The following is a 15,117-nucleotide window of genomic DNA, read 5'->3' on the forward strand; positions in this document are numbered from 1 at the left end:
ATGATACCAATGCTTTATATCTGTGGGCGATAAGTCAAGATATGCCGTGTGGTGAGCACCAAGTAGTTCAAGTTTATCCCGATATTCTGAAAGATGTCTTGGATAACACGTTCTTTGGAATGATAGAATGTGATATTGCTGTTCCTGAACATTTAAAGGAATGCTTTGCTGGAATGCCTCCCATATTCAAGAATGTTGAGATTACATGCAATGATTTAAGCTTTGACACAGGCACATGCCAAACCAGATTACAAAAGTAACAGATTAGTTGAAAGTATGTTTGGTGAGACGATGATGTTTGCTACTAAACTGCTGAAATGGTATTTTGAGCATGGATTGGTTGTTTCAAATATTGCTTTTGCTGTAAGATATGAACGTAAAGCACATTTCAAGTCGTTTTCTGAGCAAGTATCAAATGAGTGAAGAGTCCGAGATACAAGTCCTGGTTATAAATTACGTGGAGAAATGATGAAGTTGATGGGAAAGTCTTCCTATGGTAAATGCATCACAGATTTCTTGAAGCACGAGACAGCCAAGATTGTTACTGGAGATAACTACATCAAAAACATTAGAAGGAATAATTACATTGAACATCAAGACATGAACAAAGGATGCGAGTTTCGTTTCAAAAAGATGTCGTTCAAACAAAGTTTACTTATTCATATTAGATTTCAAGTGTATCAATTAGCGAAACTACGAGTGCTTCAATTTTACTACGACTCTATTGATTATTCCATTGACAAAAGTGATTATCAGTACTGTATGATGGACACTGATTCAGCTTACATTGCTATATCTGATGAATCGTTAGAAGTCATAAAACCAAGCTTAAAAGATGAATTTAAAAAGGATCGGCATCTGTGGTTGGAAAGAGACGATACCATTGAGAATAAGGTGTATGACAGCAGAACACCGGGTCTGTTCAAGTTGGAATATGAAGGAAACTGTATTATATCATTGGCCAGTAAAATGTACTATTATGATGAAAACAAATTCAGTTCAAAAGGGATTAACAAGGAACAAAATGAAATCACAAAACAAAAGTATGTGGATGCTTTAAAAGGTAATGCTACTCAGGAATTTGTTAACAATGGATTCAGAGTTGGACTCGAGATATTTCCAACTGAATTTTGAGAAATCATTATCTTGTATTTAGTTAATGGAACAGTTGTATGAATTATACTACAATCCAAAGACAGGACTCCTTTCAGCGCAAAAACTATATCTGAAACTCGACAAACAAGTGCCAATGAAAGCAATTCAGGATTTTCTTCAAAAACAACAAGTACATCAACTACATCAGAACCCAAGAAGCGTACCTTCATTTAAGAGTATCAACGTGTATTCAGTCAATGACCAGTGGCAGATTGATTTGATTGACTTTTCCAAGTATTCAAGATGGAATTCTGGATTCAAATACCTCTTTTGTGGAGTTGATGTATTCAGTAGAAAAGCATTTGTTGTGGCCATCAAAAGTAAAACTGATACGACAGAAGCGATGCGATTTGTACTTGCTACTCGAAACCCTATTCTTGTTCAAAGCGATAATGGGACCGAATTTTTAAACAATAGCTTCCAACAACTGTTAAAAGAGTATGTTGTTCGCCAAATTACAGTCAATGTCGGTGATCATAACAGACAAGGCTTAATTGAGAGGTTCAACAGGACATTGGAAAGTTTCATTAGCAAATACCAAGAGTCCAGAAAGACAAATGGTACATTGATGTCTTGGAAGATATCGTACACAATTACAATCATACGCATCATAAGGGTATTAATGATACTCCTGAATCAAGATACCAAGCAAATCCAAAAACTGGTACAATTAAATCCAAGGCATTAAATACTCAAATCAAAATTGGGGACAAAGTCCGCATCTTGATAGAAAAAGGAACATTCACCAAAGGTATGAACCAAGTTACAGTCAGTCCATATACAATGTAGTGAATGGAAATGGGTATTCATATTCACTTGTTGATAACAATGGTCAAGAACTAAAGAAAAATTACAAATACTACCAACTCAAAAAGATTAAATCATCAGAGACATTTACTGTAGAACAAGTTGAAAGAGAGCGTCCAATGACAAATATACAACGTCGAAATAAGAGAGAATTAGACGAACTGGAAAGACTTGAAGAACCTGAGAGCAAGAAACGAAAGGTATTTCAAGGAACTTATTTTCTAGAGTAATAGTAAATGGCAATGTGTTCAATCAAGAATTACAGCGACTATTTACAATGCGTCAAGAATTGGGATTCCTATTCTACTGAACAACAAGAACAGCTAAAGAAATGGTACAGAGATTACTATTCTCAAAACAAGGAATCCGAAAGACAGAGATACCGAACTTATTATGCTCTACATTCAGTTACTGAAAGAGAACGATTAAACAAGTATAAAAAGCCAAAGAACTAAAAATAGTTAATTGTTTACACATGTAAAATCTAAAAAATATGAAATGACTACAAAATTAGATAAACATATCCTAATCGATACTATAAACATAATTGTGAAAGTTGTGTATGTTTTGCTGTTGAAATGACTGACGCAAATGATTTTGAAAATCGATTTCGGCCTTTAAATAGTTGTCTAGTCTAAATCACTTTAGAAAACTATTTTTGGAGCTTTATATATTGAGATTAATGTTTCATGGTAGTAAACTGCTTATAGAATTAACGCCTTTTTGAATGTTTTGTTGTGTTTTTAGTCAACGCAAAGGTCAATAATTGGTAGCGCAAAAGTGGATTATAGCACTTTGAAAAGTCAATAATAGCAGTTGGAAAAGTCAATTAGAGTGGTGTCAACCCATTGTAGTCAGGTTTTTAAAAGGCTAAAAAATGTTCAACTATCGCGAGTCTCAACAAGGCTCTTCTTCATATAGCGGAGAATCAAACGGCATCCCTTTTAACGAACCACCTTCACCAGTCGAAGCAAGTCTTCTTTGGTTAGATACTCTCAAGGCTATTAACAAATATGACTGGAAAATTGGACACTACTTAAGAAAGGGAAAGTTAAACAGAAAGCCTTGTTGAATAATACAAAGAAAAGTAACAGAGAGAAGCTGAACTTCGTTCTACTTCCCAAGACAGACGAAGAATTAAGAAAGCTAAAGACAAACTTGGAGAATAACCGCAAAGCAATTCTCATCAACAATGCTGATATTAATGAAGTTGCTGAAAGCATCAAAAGACTTGATATCAGAGAAAAACGAGTTGTTAATGCGATAAAGATTCTAAACTTGTTTGGGGTGGTTGGTAATATTGAAGAGTTGACTAGAACTATTAACCAAATGGGTCTCTAAGTTTGAATAGATTTGACTAGACTTGAACTTGGTAGTGATGAAAAGACCAGTCAAATAATATTCGCCCAACCACCAATGTACGAAAGTGATTGATACAAAGTTTGTAAACAATAACATATTTTTCTCAAATGTAACTATATATCCATTAAATGTCCATCAAATGTCCATTAATTGGTGTGAAAAGAGGGTGTGTTTTTTCATTTTAAATGCTTTCAGCAATGTCTTCAAACAAACATCAACCAAACTTAGGAAAGAGACCACACAGTGAAGTAACACCAGAATTCCCTTCTCTACCTAGTCTGTCTTTTGCTGCTGTTCAAGAGTTTGCTGGAAAATCACAAGAAGCCCTAGTTTCTGTTCAAGAAAGTCTGGTTGGTGCTACTTTCCCTGGCAGTTCTTTGTTTCTTCCTCTCATTTCACCCCATCAGTTACAGCAGCGGTTTAATGTTGCTGATGATGACTCTGTCCTTGTAGTAATTAGAAAGTCTTATCCTCTCTTGAAAAGTGAAATCATTAGTCTCAACAACAAGAAATACTCTGGTATTTATGTCAGGGGTCCTGTTGGTGTTGGAAAGAGCTATTTGCTGTATCTTTTGGCTTCCGAATACCGCTTGAACCGACCATATTACCGAGTAACTTATATCAACGACTGTAAATCATGGAGAACAGACCCCTATGGATATTTGCTTGAGGAACTTGTAACGACGTTTTACACCGATTTTGTTGATAACAAGTCAATAGTTGATTGCTGCGAAATTGTAGCCAGTAGCGAAAAGGAAAAGATGATGATGGTGAAATCAGTTATCAGTCATCAATTATGTTAAGAATAGCAATCTTCAGTGGCTTGTTATTTGTGACCAACACAATGCTCTGTTTTCTCCCTCTGTCATCTTTGACAAGTTTCCATTCAGCATCATTGATTACATTGCTATTAATCGTGGTTCTAATATCAAAGTAGTGATTTCAGCATCTGCCAATAACGAAGGGTATCCTACCGAAATGAAAGGTTGGCAAACTCATGATATTTCAAGCCACCGGTTTGACGACGACGAATTCAAAGTGTGGTGTGACCATTATGAGCTTGAAACTATTGGAAAAGTCAACCCTGAATCTGAACAAGCAGTCGATGCGTTGTATTGGACTGGTGGTGTTCCTTATGAATTAGACTTGTTATGGAAACAGCCCAAGATGACTTTGGTTGAAAAAACTCTAGAGTATCGTGAAAAACGAGTGGAGGAGATGGCTGAGAGTCATGGCAAGTTTTGTGATAAATTATCAGAAGAGAAGAAACTCAATCTCAAGGAATGTATCTCTCGTATGGCTCTCAGAATGGTCCCACCAGAAATTAACGTTGGAATGGACCGTCAATTGTTTGATATTGTTTCAGATGAACATGGCGCTAAAATCATTACTGCTTTAAATCCAGTTGCTCGTCGTTCGTTACTAGCATATCATGGCAAGGTCTTATGACATCACTCGGGGTTGTTGCTGAACTGATTTTGAAAGGAAAAGATTACCCCAACACCATCAAGGGTAAAATTAGTGAAATGTACATCACTACTATGTTGGAACTTTCACAGCTCTTCTCTTTTCAGTTCAGAAAGGTTTCGAATATTGCTAAAATTGGTCTACAAGAGGATTCGCCTTTACGCAAGAGTATTGAAATCAAGTCTGTGGTTCATTTTCTTAGGAATAAGCTACCGCCCAAGACATCTTTTCAAAAGAATGTTACGACCTTGTTTGTGCCTGAATCACCCAATTATCCTAGGTTTGATTTCTTTTTGTGGGATTCTAACCGACAGCTGATGATGGGGTTTCAAGTAACTGTTCTCAATCCCTTTTCTGAACATCCAAAAATGACAAACTCACAGATGTGGCAAATTTTTGCTTCGGTAATGCTAACAAACCCCAATGGAATTGTATTGGATTGTACCTAAATGTTGCGTTGGGATAAATACCGGGCCTATTCTGAAGGATTCTATTATTTTGTTTGACGAATTGATTTCCGATTTTCCTGCTTTAGGGAAATTAGTTCTCCAATAAACTAACTCTACATTTACTACCGCCCTAGTCGTCAATCGATAAATAATTTTTTCATCATCATTTAAAAGTAATGAGTTTGAGTCTGGCACAGAAAGCTCCTGAAATCTCAACCAGATAAATCTACTAGTACTCTGCTCTATGGTTTTTGACACACTCGCAAATCTCCGATAATTTAACGTTTTGGGCAACTTTGAACATAATTTGGCTGTAACTTTCGGTTAAAAAAACTGGCATCATTCGGTGCCCAATATATACTACTCACGAAAGAGATTATCTTATAATTCATTGGATAAGAAGTTCCTGTAAACTATTCATCTTCAACATCAATGACTCTTGTATCCAGTAGTTCAAAAAATCTATCCACTCCATCCTGCTCTCTATCCTCAGAATTAGTTCTTGAACAAATAAGCAAGTCGATGGATTCAATAGGTATAGTAGACTTCAACCCTTCAGAATCATTTGGTTTCATTGATATAGTTGTGTATTTGTCAAAGCAATTACTTTCATTTGGCATCCAGTAAATAATATCTGTGTGTGTGGAATCTTTATTCAATTGGAATATTTCAATTTCATAATTACTCCCACTCCTTTCGAATATTATCACCTGGTCGTTTCGTAGAACAACAAATGACTTTTTCATCGCATCCATTTGTATTTGAAAGCCTTTGCTTGAATTGCGGCAGTATTCTGACATAGTTGATGAACCATTATTTGGTTCACCTTCTGTCACCCAAGGTATTTGACATTCTTCTTTAAAATGCTCTTTGATTGAGGTTTTCGATACCTTCTCATCGCAAAATCGACACTGATAGTTTAAAACGACAATCATTTTCGTGTTCATCGTCCCAAGGAAATAACAATAACGTACATCCCGGATGACAACAGTCTTTCATCTGATTTTTGACAGTTTTCTCTAAAAACTTGTTATGAAATATTCTGCTAGTTTGACACTGGGGACAGTAACCTTTTCTGTCACATTTCTTAAAGCACATCAAACAAACAAAATGTAGCGCATTGAAACACTGAATTAATGGTGTGGTAATAGTTGGATAGCATATTGGACAAGTTGTGTTTTCACTGTTCATTCGAAAGGTAACATCAATTTCAGTCATAAATGGTTATACATTAATAATTGAAAATAATTAATTGGAATTGATGTTTAAATTTGATAAAAAGTAACACTATAGAATACTATTATTAAATCAGGTTCCGAGAAAGAGAGAGTAAAGAGAATGAAGATCCACATTCAGAACAGAATTAGAAACAATCAAAGTGTTTTATTATTAACAAGTAGATACAACGATACATTGATGTTGTCATGTAGCATTTCAATAAGAATGATTTAGCCTTTTCAGAGTCTGTTTTCTTAGTCGTTGCTGGCGTTCTCATTGAACTGGTCAATCCCCTTCATTATAGAGCACAAATTTGATGTCAATTTGTGATTGTTGCCTCCAAAATTGCATTAGGACATTTTCGCTGCTTCTTGACCCAGTTAGCAAATCGGTTGTAGTCACACATTAGAAGTTGATGAAAGAAGGGAATAAGAGGCTTTCGCGATTTTTATACTCGGACACCACTGGGATGTTTTGGAATGTCGTGAAACCTTTTTTCTTTCCCAAACAAAGATGGCAGAAATCGCCCCATCGCTATCAGACGGTCATATCGTCAGAACCTACCCAAAAGACTATGCTGCATTGGATACAGAATCGGAGGGAGAAGTGCAATTCGAAGTGGATATAGAAGACGAAGAGCAGTATTCCATCGCCACAAGGCTCGTCCAAAACCAGGAGTATATGGACCAGCAAATTACCCCACCATCTGCTTGGATATTGGAACCTCAGCCCTGGCAAACAACCGAAGGCACCGATTAAATTATATTTTGATTATAACTGGACTTGGAAACTCTTATTCTAGATAAACTTGGAGATTTGATTAAAACAAGGATTCAAAACAAATGATACATTGTAGGTCGTCGATGTGAATTGAATGTTGGATGAAACTGATTCTCCCTTTAGATTGTTGTAAAACCACTTTTTGGATGGAATATGTGAATTTCTAAGAACTTGAATGACATTATTGGAATATTGTGTCAACTCTGGATGTTCATCAATGTATTTCGATAAATTCCGAGTTACTTTATGTGGAAATATTCCCTTTTGTGATTGTGTCAAACATTTTCAAGAACTTGTCAAATAAAGTATTTGGTGGTTGAAAAGCAAGAATGTCGTTAAAAGCAAACGATCCATTTGATATCATTCGGTATTTGTTACATTTAATAATGTCATTCACTTGACCGTTTTCAGGTGAATGAAACTCACAACCCCAAATTGATCTTGTGGTATATCCCATTGTTTGAGAGCTGATTCCTTATTTGCTGTCTTTTCATACAATATGTTCATCGTATCTCCAGTTAAAGGATTGATATCTTCTGATTTGTGACACTTTCTACATCAGTGGAAAAAGTATCCCAGAAAGTCATAGATTGTGTTTGATTCTTCATCGTAGCCATCAACATTGTATCGTTCAATCTTTTCGCTTTGTTCAATATTACGATCTAATTCTCCTTGAATTGAATTAATCCAAGGCTTTTCGCATTTGGATACATTTCCATGTTTTTTAGAGTGTTTCAAGACTTGTGGAGGGTATTTCTTGATGATGTCGATGTCATATGATGAGCTACTGAAGCCATAAATAGGAAGAACATCAAAACATTCTAGTAATTGTAATCTTAATCGTTTCTGAACCTTTGCATCGTCCAAATTGGCCATCATTCCAAAAAACCGAGAATACTTTGAATACAACAATTGCAGATATTTGTGTCGTATTTGATCCATTTGTCATCACTATATCCAAAACTTCTTTAGTTGTACCTTCAACTGGGATGAATTGAGCCTTGTTTTCTTCACTTCCAATGAAACTTGTGCTCAAAAGTTTGTGTGTTTCAATGAATGAGCTTCAAGTTGGTCGTAGATTTGACTGATTTCAACCAAGTTTCAAAATCAAAGTAGATGAAATATGGATAAAATCTCATTTCTTTCGGTATATTAATTCCATTCAATTCAAGATGCTCAAATACATTCAACTTTGGTTGATAATTTCCATTTTCAAATATTATCTTTGGTTTTGCACAAACAATCGAGTGTCGTTTTATCTTTTTGAATTCACTAAAGGATGAATGGCATCTGGACATTGAAACACTGGTTAACTGAGACAAGTTAATAATGGAGGAGAAATGATGGAATTTATGGCTTATATCAGAGTATATATTCAAATTAATAACCTCCTGTATTCTTTACCTGAATGTCGTTCCATAACCGCTTTCTTTCCATTGAATCGGTATATGTTGACATTTACAAAGAAATGGCTTTCAATCTCTTTCAATTCTTGAATATCAAGTTTGGGATAACACTTCTTTACATTGGTTTTGTAATAATCCTTGTAAAGATCTTTTGCTTTCTTTGATAATCTGTCTAATCTGATTTCTGGATACTTATAACGAGCAAAACTACCAAAAACAAAGGTTATTTGTGACATACTGGAATGAAACAATACTTTTGCTATTCTTGATGAAATCAGGTAGAATTACAGATGCGCCTATTGATACCTCTGGAATGGGTGTTGTTAAAAGTACATACTCGTAGATATTTTCAATACTCCATTTGGAGTTTGAACACTTCAATTTTTCCAGTATATCATCACCATCCAATTGGTTTAGTACCGTATCAATAGTGGAATTAACTAGTGGTGAATCATTGATATTAAAGCAGGTATTATCAGAGGGATAAAACTGAACTCTATCATCAGTTTCAATGTTCCTCAGCACATATCCGAATTGAATATCGAACCAGTATCTTAATGCTTGCTTTTTGTGATTCTCTTTGATGGTAAACTTCAATTCATCTAAATTTGTAAACAAGTGTCTCGACCAATGAATTGGTTTTGATTTTGGTCAGAACGAATATTTCTTGATATGATATTGTGAAAACGACCGTTGTTCTTGTCCAGCTCTCTTTCTGTTTGTTTTGTAACTGTAAAAGTTGGTGATAGGCTTTAGCATCGTCCATTCCACTGAAGATCCCTTGAGTGTGCTTTTGAATCTTAGTTTAACCTTTCTAGCCCGTCCGACATCCAGATTTGTAATTGAACTAATCAATTGTTTGTACTAGTTTTCTCTTTCGTCTTGTATTTAATAGCAAATCGATATCTCTCGATACCATTTACTTCAAAAAGAACCTTGTACAGACCAACTGTGCTGTCATTTCCTTTAGTCAACACAACATTTCCATTCAAATAAATTTGGGTTTCTTCCAATATGTTTGACATTTCTGATGAACTTGTTTATCGTTTTAAAAGAAATTAAATATTCAATTTTATCTTGGATTAAACTTATCAACTATCTATGATAGTGGCTGTGACTGAATATTGCATCTTTTATTTTCTAGACTAGATTTAAACAATATGTTGAATTTACCTTGCTCAAATCCGAGATCAAAGTACATCAACAATTTACTAATGGACACCATTTATCTCGATCCAAGAAATAATCATATCTATCAAGTTGTTGAAAAGCGTGTCAATAATTCGCTGTTGAAAGTAGCGTATAATTACGTTGGAAATGAAGAAGCGGTTGTGTTAGATGATGTTCCAGATTCCATGTTTAGACTAGAAAACCCAATCGAGGTTAATCCATCGAAACTATTAAAAGGCAGAATATTGTTTCTGGTATTGCTGGAAATTATTCTGTTGGATAACAGAGATCAAATCATTGGAGATCAACAACCAAAAAGATTGAATTTGTATATGCATCCAACTGGGTAGCAATAATCATATTCTGGCTAAAATGCCTACACCAAAATTTATCCACAAGCTAAATGCAACATAGTTATTCAAGGCTTCTTCAAGTCTTTCTCGTAGAAGCTTCATTATACAAAGATTGTGCTTGGATATATGCGATCACCAAATCTGGTACAAGGTACTTGATGGACATCCCACGACAAACAAACAATCTAAATATTTGGTAGTATATAATGGATGAGAGAATGCTTTTAAAATAAAAAAAAGTATGCATCAAACACTTAATAGACAATCAAACTTGCCGAATTTTAGTTGAGCTGATATCATTGTGAATGTATTGTTTTACAACAAATACGTTTTTCTAAATAGAATAGATGCATCAGTCAGTCCAATTAGGCTTACATGGTGGGTATAATAAATAATTTCCAACAATTGCAGTGTCTTGAAAATATTTGTATTAATTGGATGGTGACAACTTACACGATGAGCGTGCAAAGCATCGTTGGTGAGTAAGAAATCATATACGTTGGCACCCGTTCTTTCAATAATTAAGCACCCAAAGTCACCCAAGATATGCGACAACTATCCAGACGGGGTTGAAACCAAGTCAGATTCAAATGATCCGATGGCACAAAGTATATGTATCAAGAATAAATGAACCATACAAACTGGGATTAAACAACGTACATCTGTTTCTTTCCATAGATTCGGAACAGCAAATGATTGAATCAAATCGCCTCCAGCAAGAAGCATAATTCGAATACGTCGTCTTGAGCCTACATAAGGGATCGTCAAATAGCAAATCAAGATTATTGGACCATTAAAAATCAAAAGTAACGACATACCATCTGACATCAATACTCCGCCATCCGCACCGCTATTGAGCTCCTGTTCAAAATGATCAAGCACCAATGCAGTACGAATATATTTTGGTTGACTAGGCTCCCAGGGATCGACCATAAGCCAAGAAGAATCACTTGCAGCTAGTTCACACATACTAACACGATGTTGCCAATGAGCAAGCCCAGGTTTTGCATAGCCATCCGAGACGGGTGAAAAGTAACCACCAAGTGCTTCAAATCTATCACTATCAAGGATATAGTCATGGGCCATTTCAAACATGCGTAAATGCAGGTAAGTTACGGGAGAGAAACTTCCACAAGCAACAATAACAAGCGGTTCTTTGACAGGATCTGAAAAACAAAGTGCAATCCGAGATCATCGATTAGTCATAACCAACAGAATGGCCAAGTGCAAATAAGGATGAGTTTAAATCCAGTCGATAAATTATAAAATAATGCCCAACAGTCATATGCAAGACTTGCATTTCTAATCAAACAATTCAAAGCGCAAACAAGATGAGGTGTGGTAGTAGAATACCTTGCATAACTCTTTTCAAGCGATGCTTTGGAAACAAATAAGACTGCGTAATAGTAGGAGAAGCAGTAGATTGCTGCATCTCAGCAGACCAAGAGCCAAACGAAGCAACACTGTTTGGAGGAGCGGAAGAGTTTGCCAAATCCATGTTTCTTGTGGCTATATGGGCTGTATTGAGTAGATGCAGTGGATCAACTTTAATTCTATGCAACAAATTCGAGTCCAGCAGATGAATTGATGGCTGCAGTAAATATAGGGTCCAGACTGTATAATGAGTTGCAGCAAAATGGCTTGTCGGACATTCAAATAAATGAGATTTGAATTTACTATTGGATCTGTACTGCTGTCATGCTCTGCACAGACAATTGTCCTATTGTGGATGAAGATATTTCAGAGTCTACTACTAAAGAGCTCAATATTCCATCCGACAGCTGCAAGGTTGAAGTGAATAACAGTGTGGAATCCGACTGTGTTGAGCTTGCTGAAGGCGACAATGTATTCAACTCGACTCTAGAACAGCAAAACAATTGTGAAGTGTTCTTAGATAAGAGCAATGACGACTTGTATGAATTCAATGCTCCAAAGTTTCATGACTTTACTGCTACTCCTGACTTGGACAATAATGATGAGGCTGACAAGTGGTTTGGTATGATGCTAGTGTATCTATTGTTTTTACGCTTCAAGAAAATGCATTGGTCATATTCTATCAAAAAATATCATGGTTTGACCATACTAATTCTTTATTGTCTAATTGGTATGGCTCATGCAGATGTGCGCGAAACATCCATAGGAGTTGACAACAACGACAGCGATACTGACGATATTCCCCATTTCCTTGATGGGAATGATTTTGCTACAAAAGTCTCCACTACTCTTTCTGAAGTCCATCAGAACCCTACTTCAACTGTCAGTTTAGAATCAAAGCATGAACAAACTGCTGTGGTTCAAAAACTATCCGAGCAGACTATTTCTCCTGCTGCATTATCGCCTGAACCTCCCATTCAGTTGTCTGAAAAAAGTGCACACTTTTTGTCCGAGTCTGAAGCTACCAATCTTGTACTTGAGCCGCATGCGAATATCAATGAGTTAATTCCAGATAGCGATCTCTTGGCGGCTAAATCGGTAGAGCTTGAAACTTCAATTGTGCAACAGTGTCCCAATCCATTGGATAAAGACGAGGATTTTGTTACACATTCGTCATTTATGTCTAGTCCTGAAAAAAACGATACGGTTGACAAAAAGCCGATGGGTTTAGAGGAAACTACTCCCAAATCTCCCATAGCTCGTCGTACTAGATCATCCCTTGGCCGCTCAAGCTTTTCCAGCTCATTGTCGTCGTCTGCAGCATCTGGATGGCTGAAACCACGAGTTTGCACTCAAGACAACGTATCGGAATCTAACCAGTATAGAATGAAGCTTAGGAACGCCAAGGATTTTAACTGCACTGTAAATACTCGTATCAATGGTTCGACTATAAAATCTAAAGAGCCTGGCTATTTGCATAACACAAAAAGCAATGCTCTTCGTAAAACCAATATCAAGTCTGCCTGTGTGACGGTAACATTTGCATGAAACCATACTTTGTCTCGGCTTATGTGTATAGCTGACTCTATTTTCATATTATTAGAAAAAAGTGGCAAAAAAAAATCCCCGAGATCTTACTATCCCCAAACCATTTAGTCTGCATAGTCGTGTTACTCAAACGGCTAGATCTTCTGCTTCCCCTGCATCTCCGTATGTTTCACTTGCAGTCAAAGTGCAAAAGTTTCAGAGCAAAACCCCAGACAGATTTAGAACCAAAGCAGTCAAGGTAACCATTTCTTTTAAACTTTTGTCAATTGCAACACGTGTCGCTCTAAACCTACAGGTTTGCACTTTATTAGCTTCCTGCAAGAAATCGTGATTATTCAAAGCTTACTCAGCCCAAGTCGCCATTTTTAACCACCAGAATAAGAGCAAAACCTTTTAAAAAGTAATTCTTTGTCGTGATGTAAACTTGCTATTCCATCACTTTTCGATTGACCAACATATCTTACTTCATTCTCATAGCATTTCAACTCAAGAACAAATCGAGGAAGAGCAACTTGCAAATTGTGAAAAGTTTAAAGCAAAACCAATCAATCCTAGGGTGAGTACTGTTGGCAGCATGCAATATTTTAACTGGAAATGAAAACAATAGTGGGCATGCGTGTTATGCTTGCGTTGATACTGCTTCTCAATACTGACGACTTGTACTGTCACAATCACTACTTTTGAGTAGATTCTAGCGGCAAAACAGCCATTGGGAGTTCCTGCTGCACAAAAACTGCCACTTACAGTCCCAATGTCTCCAGCAATCACCAAGCCTCGGCCGACTCGGACGCGAAAGCGATCTCCTGCAAAGATCATCAAAGCTAATCCTATACCCGATCTTGACAATCCATTTGTACCTAGTCTAGAACACCGCAAGATCGAGCCCGTAAATTTTTCACTTCCTGGTGATCCTATTAGTAAACGCAAGCACCAAGAATTTATAGAAGCTGTTGAACAAGAGAATGCTCAATTGCATTCATCTCGTCAATTTCATGCACAGCCAATCCTTTCTGATAAGACTCATGTAAGAATCATTGACTGCTATTCATGTTTCAATATTTTTTTAAGCAAATGCATCGACTGTACTTTTATTTGATGGTATTTAACACTGCAGTACATTTTTAGTCTCTTCCATATATTTCTCCTCCACAACTTACTCAGCCCCGCCCATTTGCTTTGCATACAGATACTCGAGGGGCTTTACACAGACGAGATCTAGAGAAGCAACTTGCACAAAGTGCTGAAGAGGAGGAGCGCCAGCGTCAATTTCATGCCAATCCTGTTCCTGACCTGCACCCCTTTGTACCAAAAAAGAGTAGTCTGCCACTCACCGAGATTCAGGAAATTGTACTTCATACCGATATACGCGCAGAAGAACGAGGCGCATACGAGGATCAGAGACGCCAGCGCGAACAAGAGGAGGCCCAAGTATTGGCTCAACAAGATACGCTTCGCAAAGTAAGGATATTGGCCAGTTTTTATTGTAATTGAACACTTGCCACGCTCAGTCCTACTGATGCATTTTTATAACTTTTTACTTTTAGAAACGGGATCAGCAAGAGATTCGACAATTGCGACAGAGACAAACTCACCGTGCGCAACCCATTCGACACTTTAATAGTGTACAGATTCTACCTTCTTCAAAAAAATTAACAGAGCCGTACTCTCCTGCTATTGGCAACAAACGTAAGGCATCCAAGAAAATGGCCACTTCCTCATTAACTATGGCCAGCTCGGTATTCGATGAGCATCAGAATCCCATGGTAGATGACTGATGCACTAGTTAGATTTGGATACAACAAGGTCTGATTTTTTGATATCAAATTGTCTTATTTTAAATCTCTCGAGTGATTATTTCAAAAATGAAGCATAGCTTTCATGAATTACTGATTGTGTATCTTGACAGTAATTATTATTTCAAAAGTTATATGTAGCTGTGACATTATAACCAATAATTATCCATCCAAAGCACAACAGCTGTCAGTGTATACAATATTCAGCTTTGTTGTGAATTTCAATTGATTGAAT

At 36.6% G+C, this 15,117-nt stretch overlaps 8 protein-coding genes across 8 annotated transcripts; 5 read left to right on the forward strand and 3 right to left on the reverse strand.

Annotated features, from left to right (window-relative positions):
- Window positions 1–41: 41 nt before the first annotated feature.
- BATDEDRAFT_26887 (uncharacterized protein) lies at window positions 42–2,417 on the forward strand (the record flags this gene model as incomplete). The annotated part of the gene is made up of 4 exons (XM_006681015.1): window positions 42–256; window positions 426–1,063; window positions 1,993–2,162; window positions 2,220–2,417. 4 exons carry the CDS (start codon window positions 42–44, stop codon window positions 2,415–2,417), a joined length of 1,221 nt encoding a protein of 406 aa, XP_006681078.1.
- A 422-nt stretch (window positions 2,418–2,839) lies between these two features.
- On the forward strand, window positions 2,840–3,303 carry BATDEDRAFT_26888 (uncharacterized protein; the record flags this gene model as incomplete). The annotated part of the gene is made up of 2 exons (XM_006681016.1): window positions 2,840–3,012; window positions 3,051–3,303. 2 exons carry the CDS (start codon window positions 2,840–2,842, stop codon window positions 3,301–3,303), a joined length of 426 nt encoding a protein of 141 aa, XP_006681079.1.
- Window positions 3,304–3,521: 218 nt separating this feature from the next.
- BATDEDRAFT_26889 (uncharacterized protein) lies at window positions 3,522–5,240 on the forward strand (the record flags this gene model as incomplete). Its single annotated transcript, XM_006681017.1, has 3 exons — window positions 3,522–4,036; window positions 4,134–4,673; window positions 4,751–5,240. The coding sequence occupies 3 exons, from the start codon at window positions 3,522–3,524 to the stop codon at window positions 5,238–5,240; spliced, it is 1,545 nt and encodes a 514-aa protein (XP_006681080.1).
- Window positions 5,241–6,971: 1,731 nt separating this feature from the next.
- BATDEDRAFT_91015 (uncharacterized protein) lies at window positions 6,972–7,217 on the forward strand (the record flags this gene model as incomplete). The annotated part of the gene is made up of 1 exon (XM_006681153.1): window positions 6,972–7,217. The coding sequence occupies one exon, from the start codon at window positions 6,972–6,974 to the stop codon at window positions 7,215–7,217; it is 246 nt and encodes an 81-aa protein (XP_006681216.1).
- A 579-nt stretch (window positions 7,218–7,796) lies between these two features.
- On the reverse strand, window positions 7,797–8,180 carry BATDEDRAFT_26890 (uncharacterized protein; the record flags this gene model as incomplete). Its single annotated transcript, XM_006681018.1, has 1 exon — window positions 7,797–8,180. One exon carries the CDS (start codon window positions 8,178–8,180, stop codon window positions 7,797–7,799), a length of 384 nt encoding a protein of 127 aa, XP_006681081.1.
- A 433-nt stretch (window positions 8,181–8,613) lies between these two features.
- BATDEDRAFT_26891 (uncharacterized protein) lies at window positions 8,614–9,669 on the reverse strand (the record flags this gene model as incomplete). Its single annotated transcript, XM_006681019.1, has 3 exons — window positions 8,614–8,851; window positions 8,883–9,246; window positions 9,510–9,669. The coding sequence occupies 3 exons, from the start codon at window positions 9,667–9,669 to the stop codon at window positions 8,614–8,616; spliced, it is 762 nt and encodes a 253-aa protein (XP_006681082.1).
- Window positions 9,670–10,241: 572 nt separating this feature from the next.
- BATDEDRAFT_37307 (uncharacterized protein) lies at window positions 10,242–11,695 on the reverse strand. Its single transcript, XM_006681118.1, has 6 exons — window positions 11,521–11,695; window positions 10,986–11,333; window positions 10,828–10,916; window positions 10,621–10,722; window positions 10,443–10,501; window positions 10,242–10,352 (listed from the first exon to the last, which is right to left on the reverse strand). Exons 1-6 carry the CDS (start codon window positions 11,663–11,665, stop codon window positions 10,244–10,246), a joined length of 852 nt encoding a protein of 283 aa, XP_006681181.1. The 5' UTR covers window positions 11,666–11,695; the 3' UTR covers window positions 10,242–10,243.
- Window positions 11,696–11,865: 170 nt separating this feature from the next.
- On the forward strand, window positions 11,866–14,970 carry BATDEDRAFT_35776 (uncharacterized protein; the record flags this gene model as incomplete). The annotated part of the gene is made up of 8 exons (XM_006681091.1): window positions 11,866–12,163; window positions 12,287–13,074; window positions 13,145–13,327; window positions 13,401–13,489; window positions 13,567–13,645; window positions 13,778–14,113; window positions 14,215–14,547; window positions 14,634–14,970. 8 exons carry the CDS (start codon window positions 11,866–11,868, stop codon window positions 14,862–14,864), a joined length of 2,337 nt encoding a protein of 778 aa, XP_006681154.1. The 3' UTR covers window positions 14,865–14,970.
- Between the last annotated feature and the right edge of the window lie 147 nt (window positions 14,971–15,117).

The sequence above is a fragment of the Batrachochytrium dendrobatidis genome (assembly GCF_000203795.2).
Source record: "Batrachochytrium dendrobatidis JAM81 unplaced genomic scaffold BATDEscaffold_11, whole genome shotgun sequence".
Taxonomy (NCBI): domain Eukaryota; kingdom Fungi; phylum Chytridiomycota; class Chytridiomycetes; order Rhizophydiales; genus Batrachochytrium; species Batrachochytrium dendrobatidis.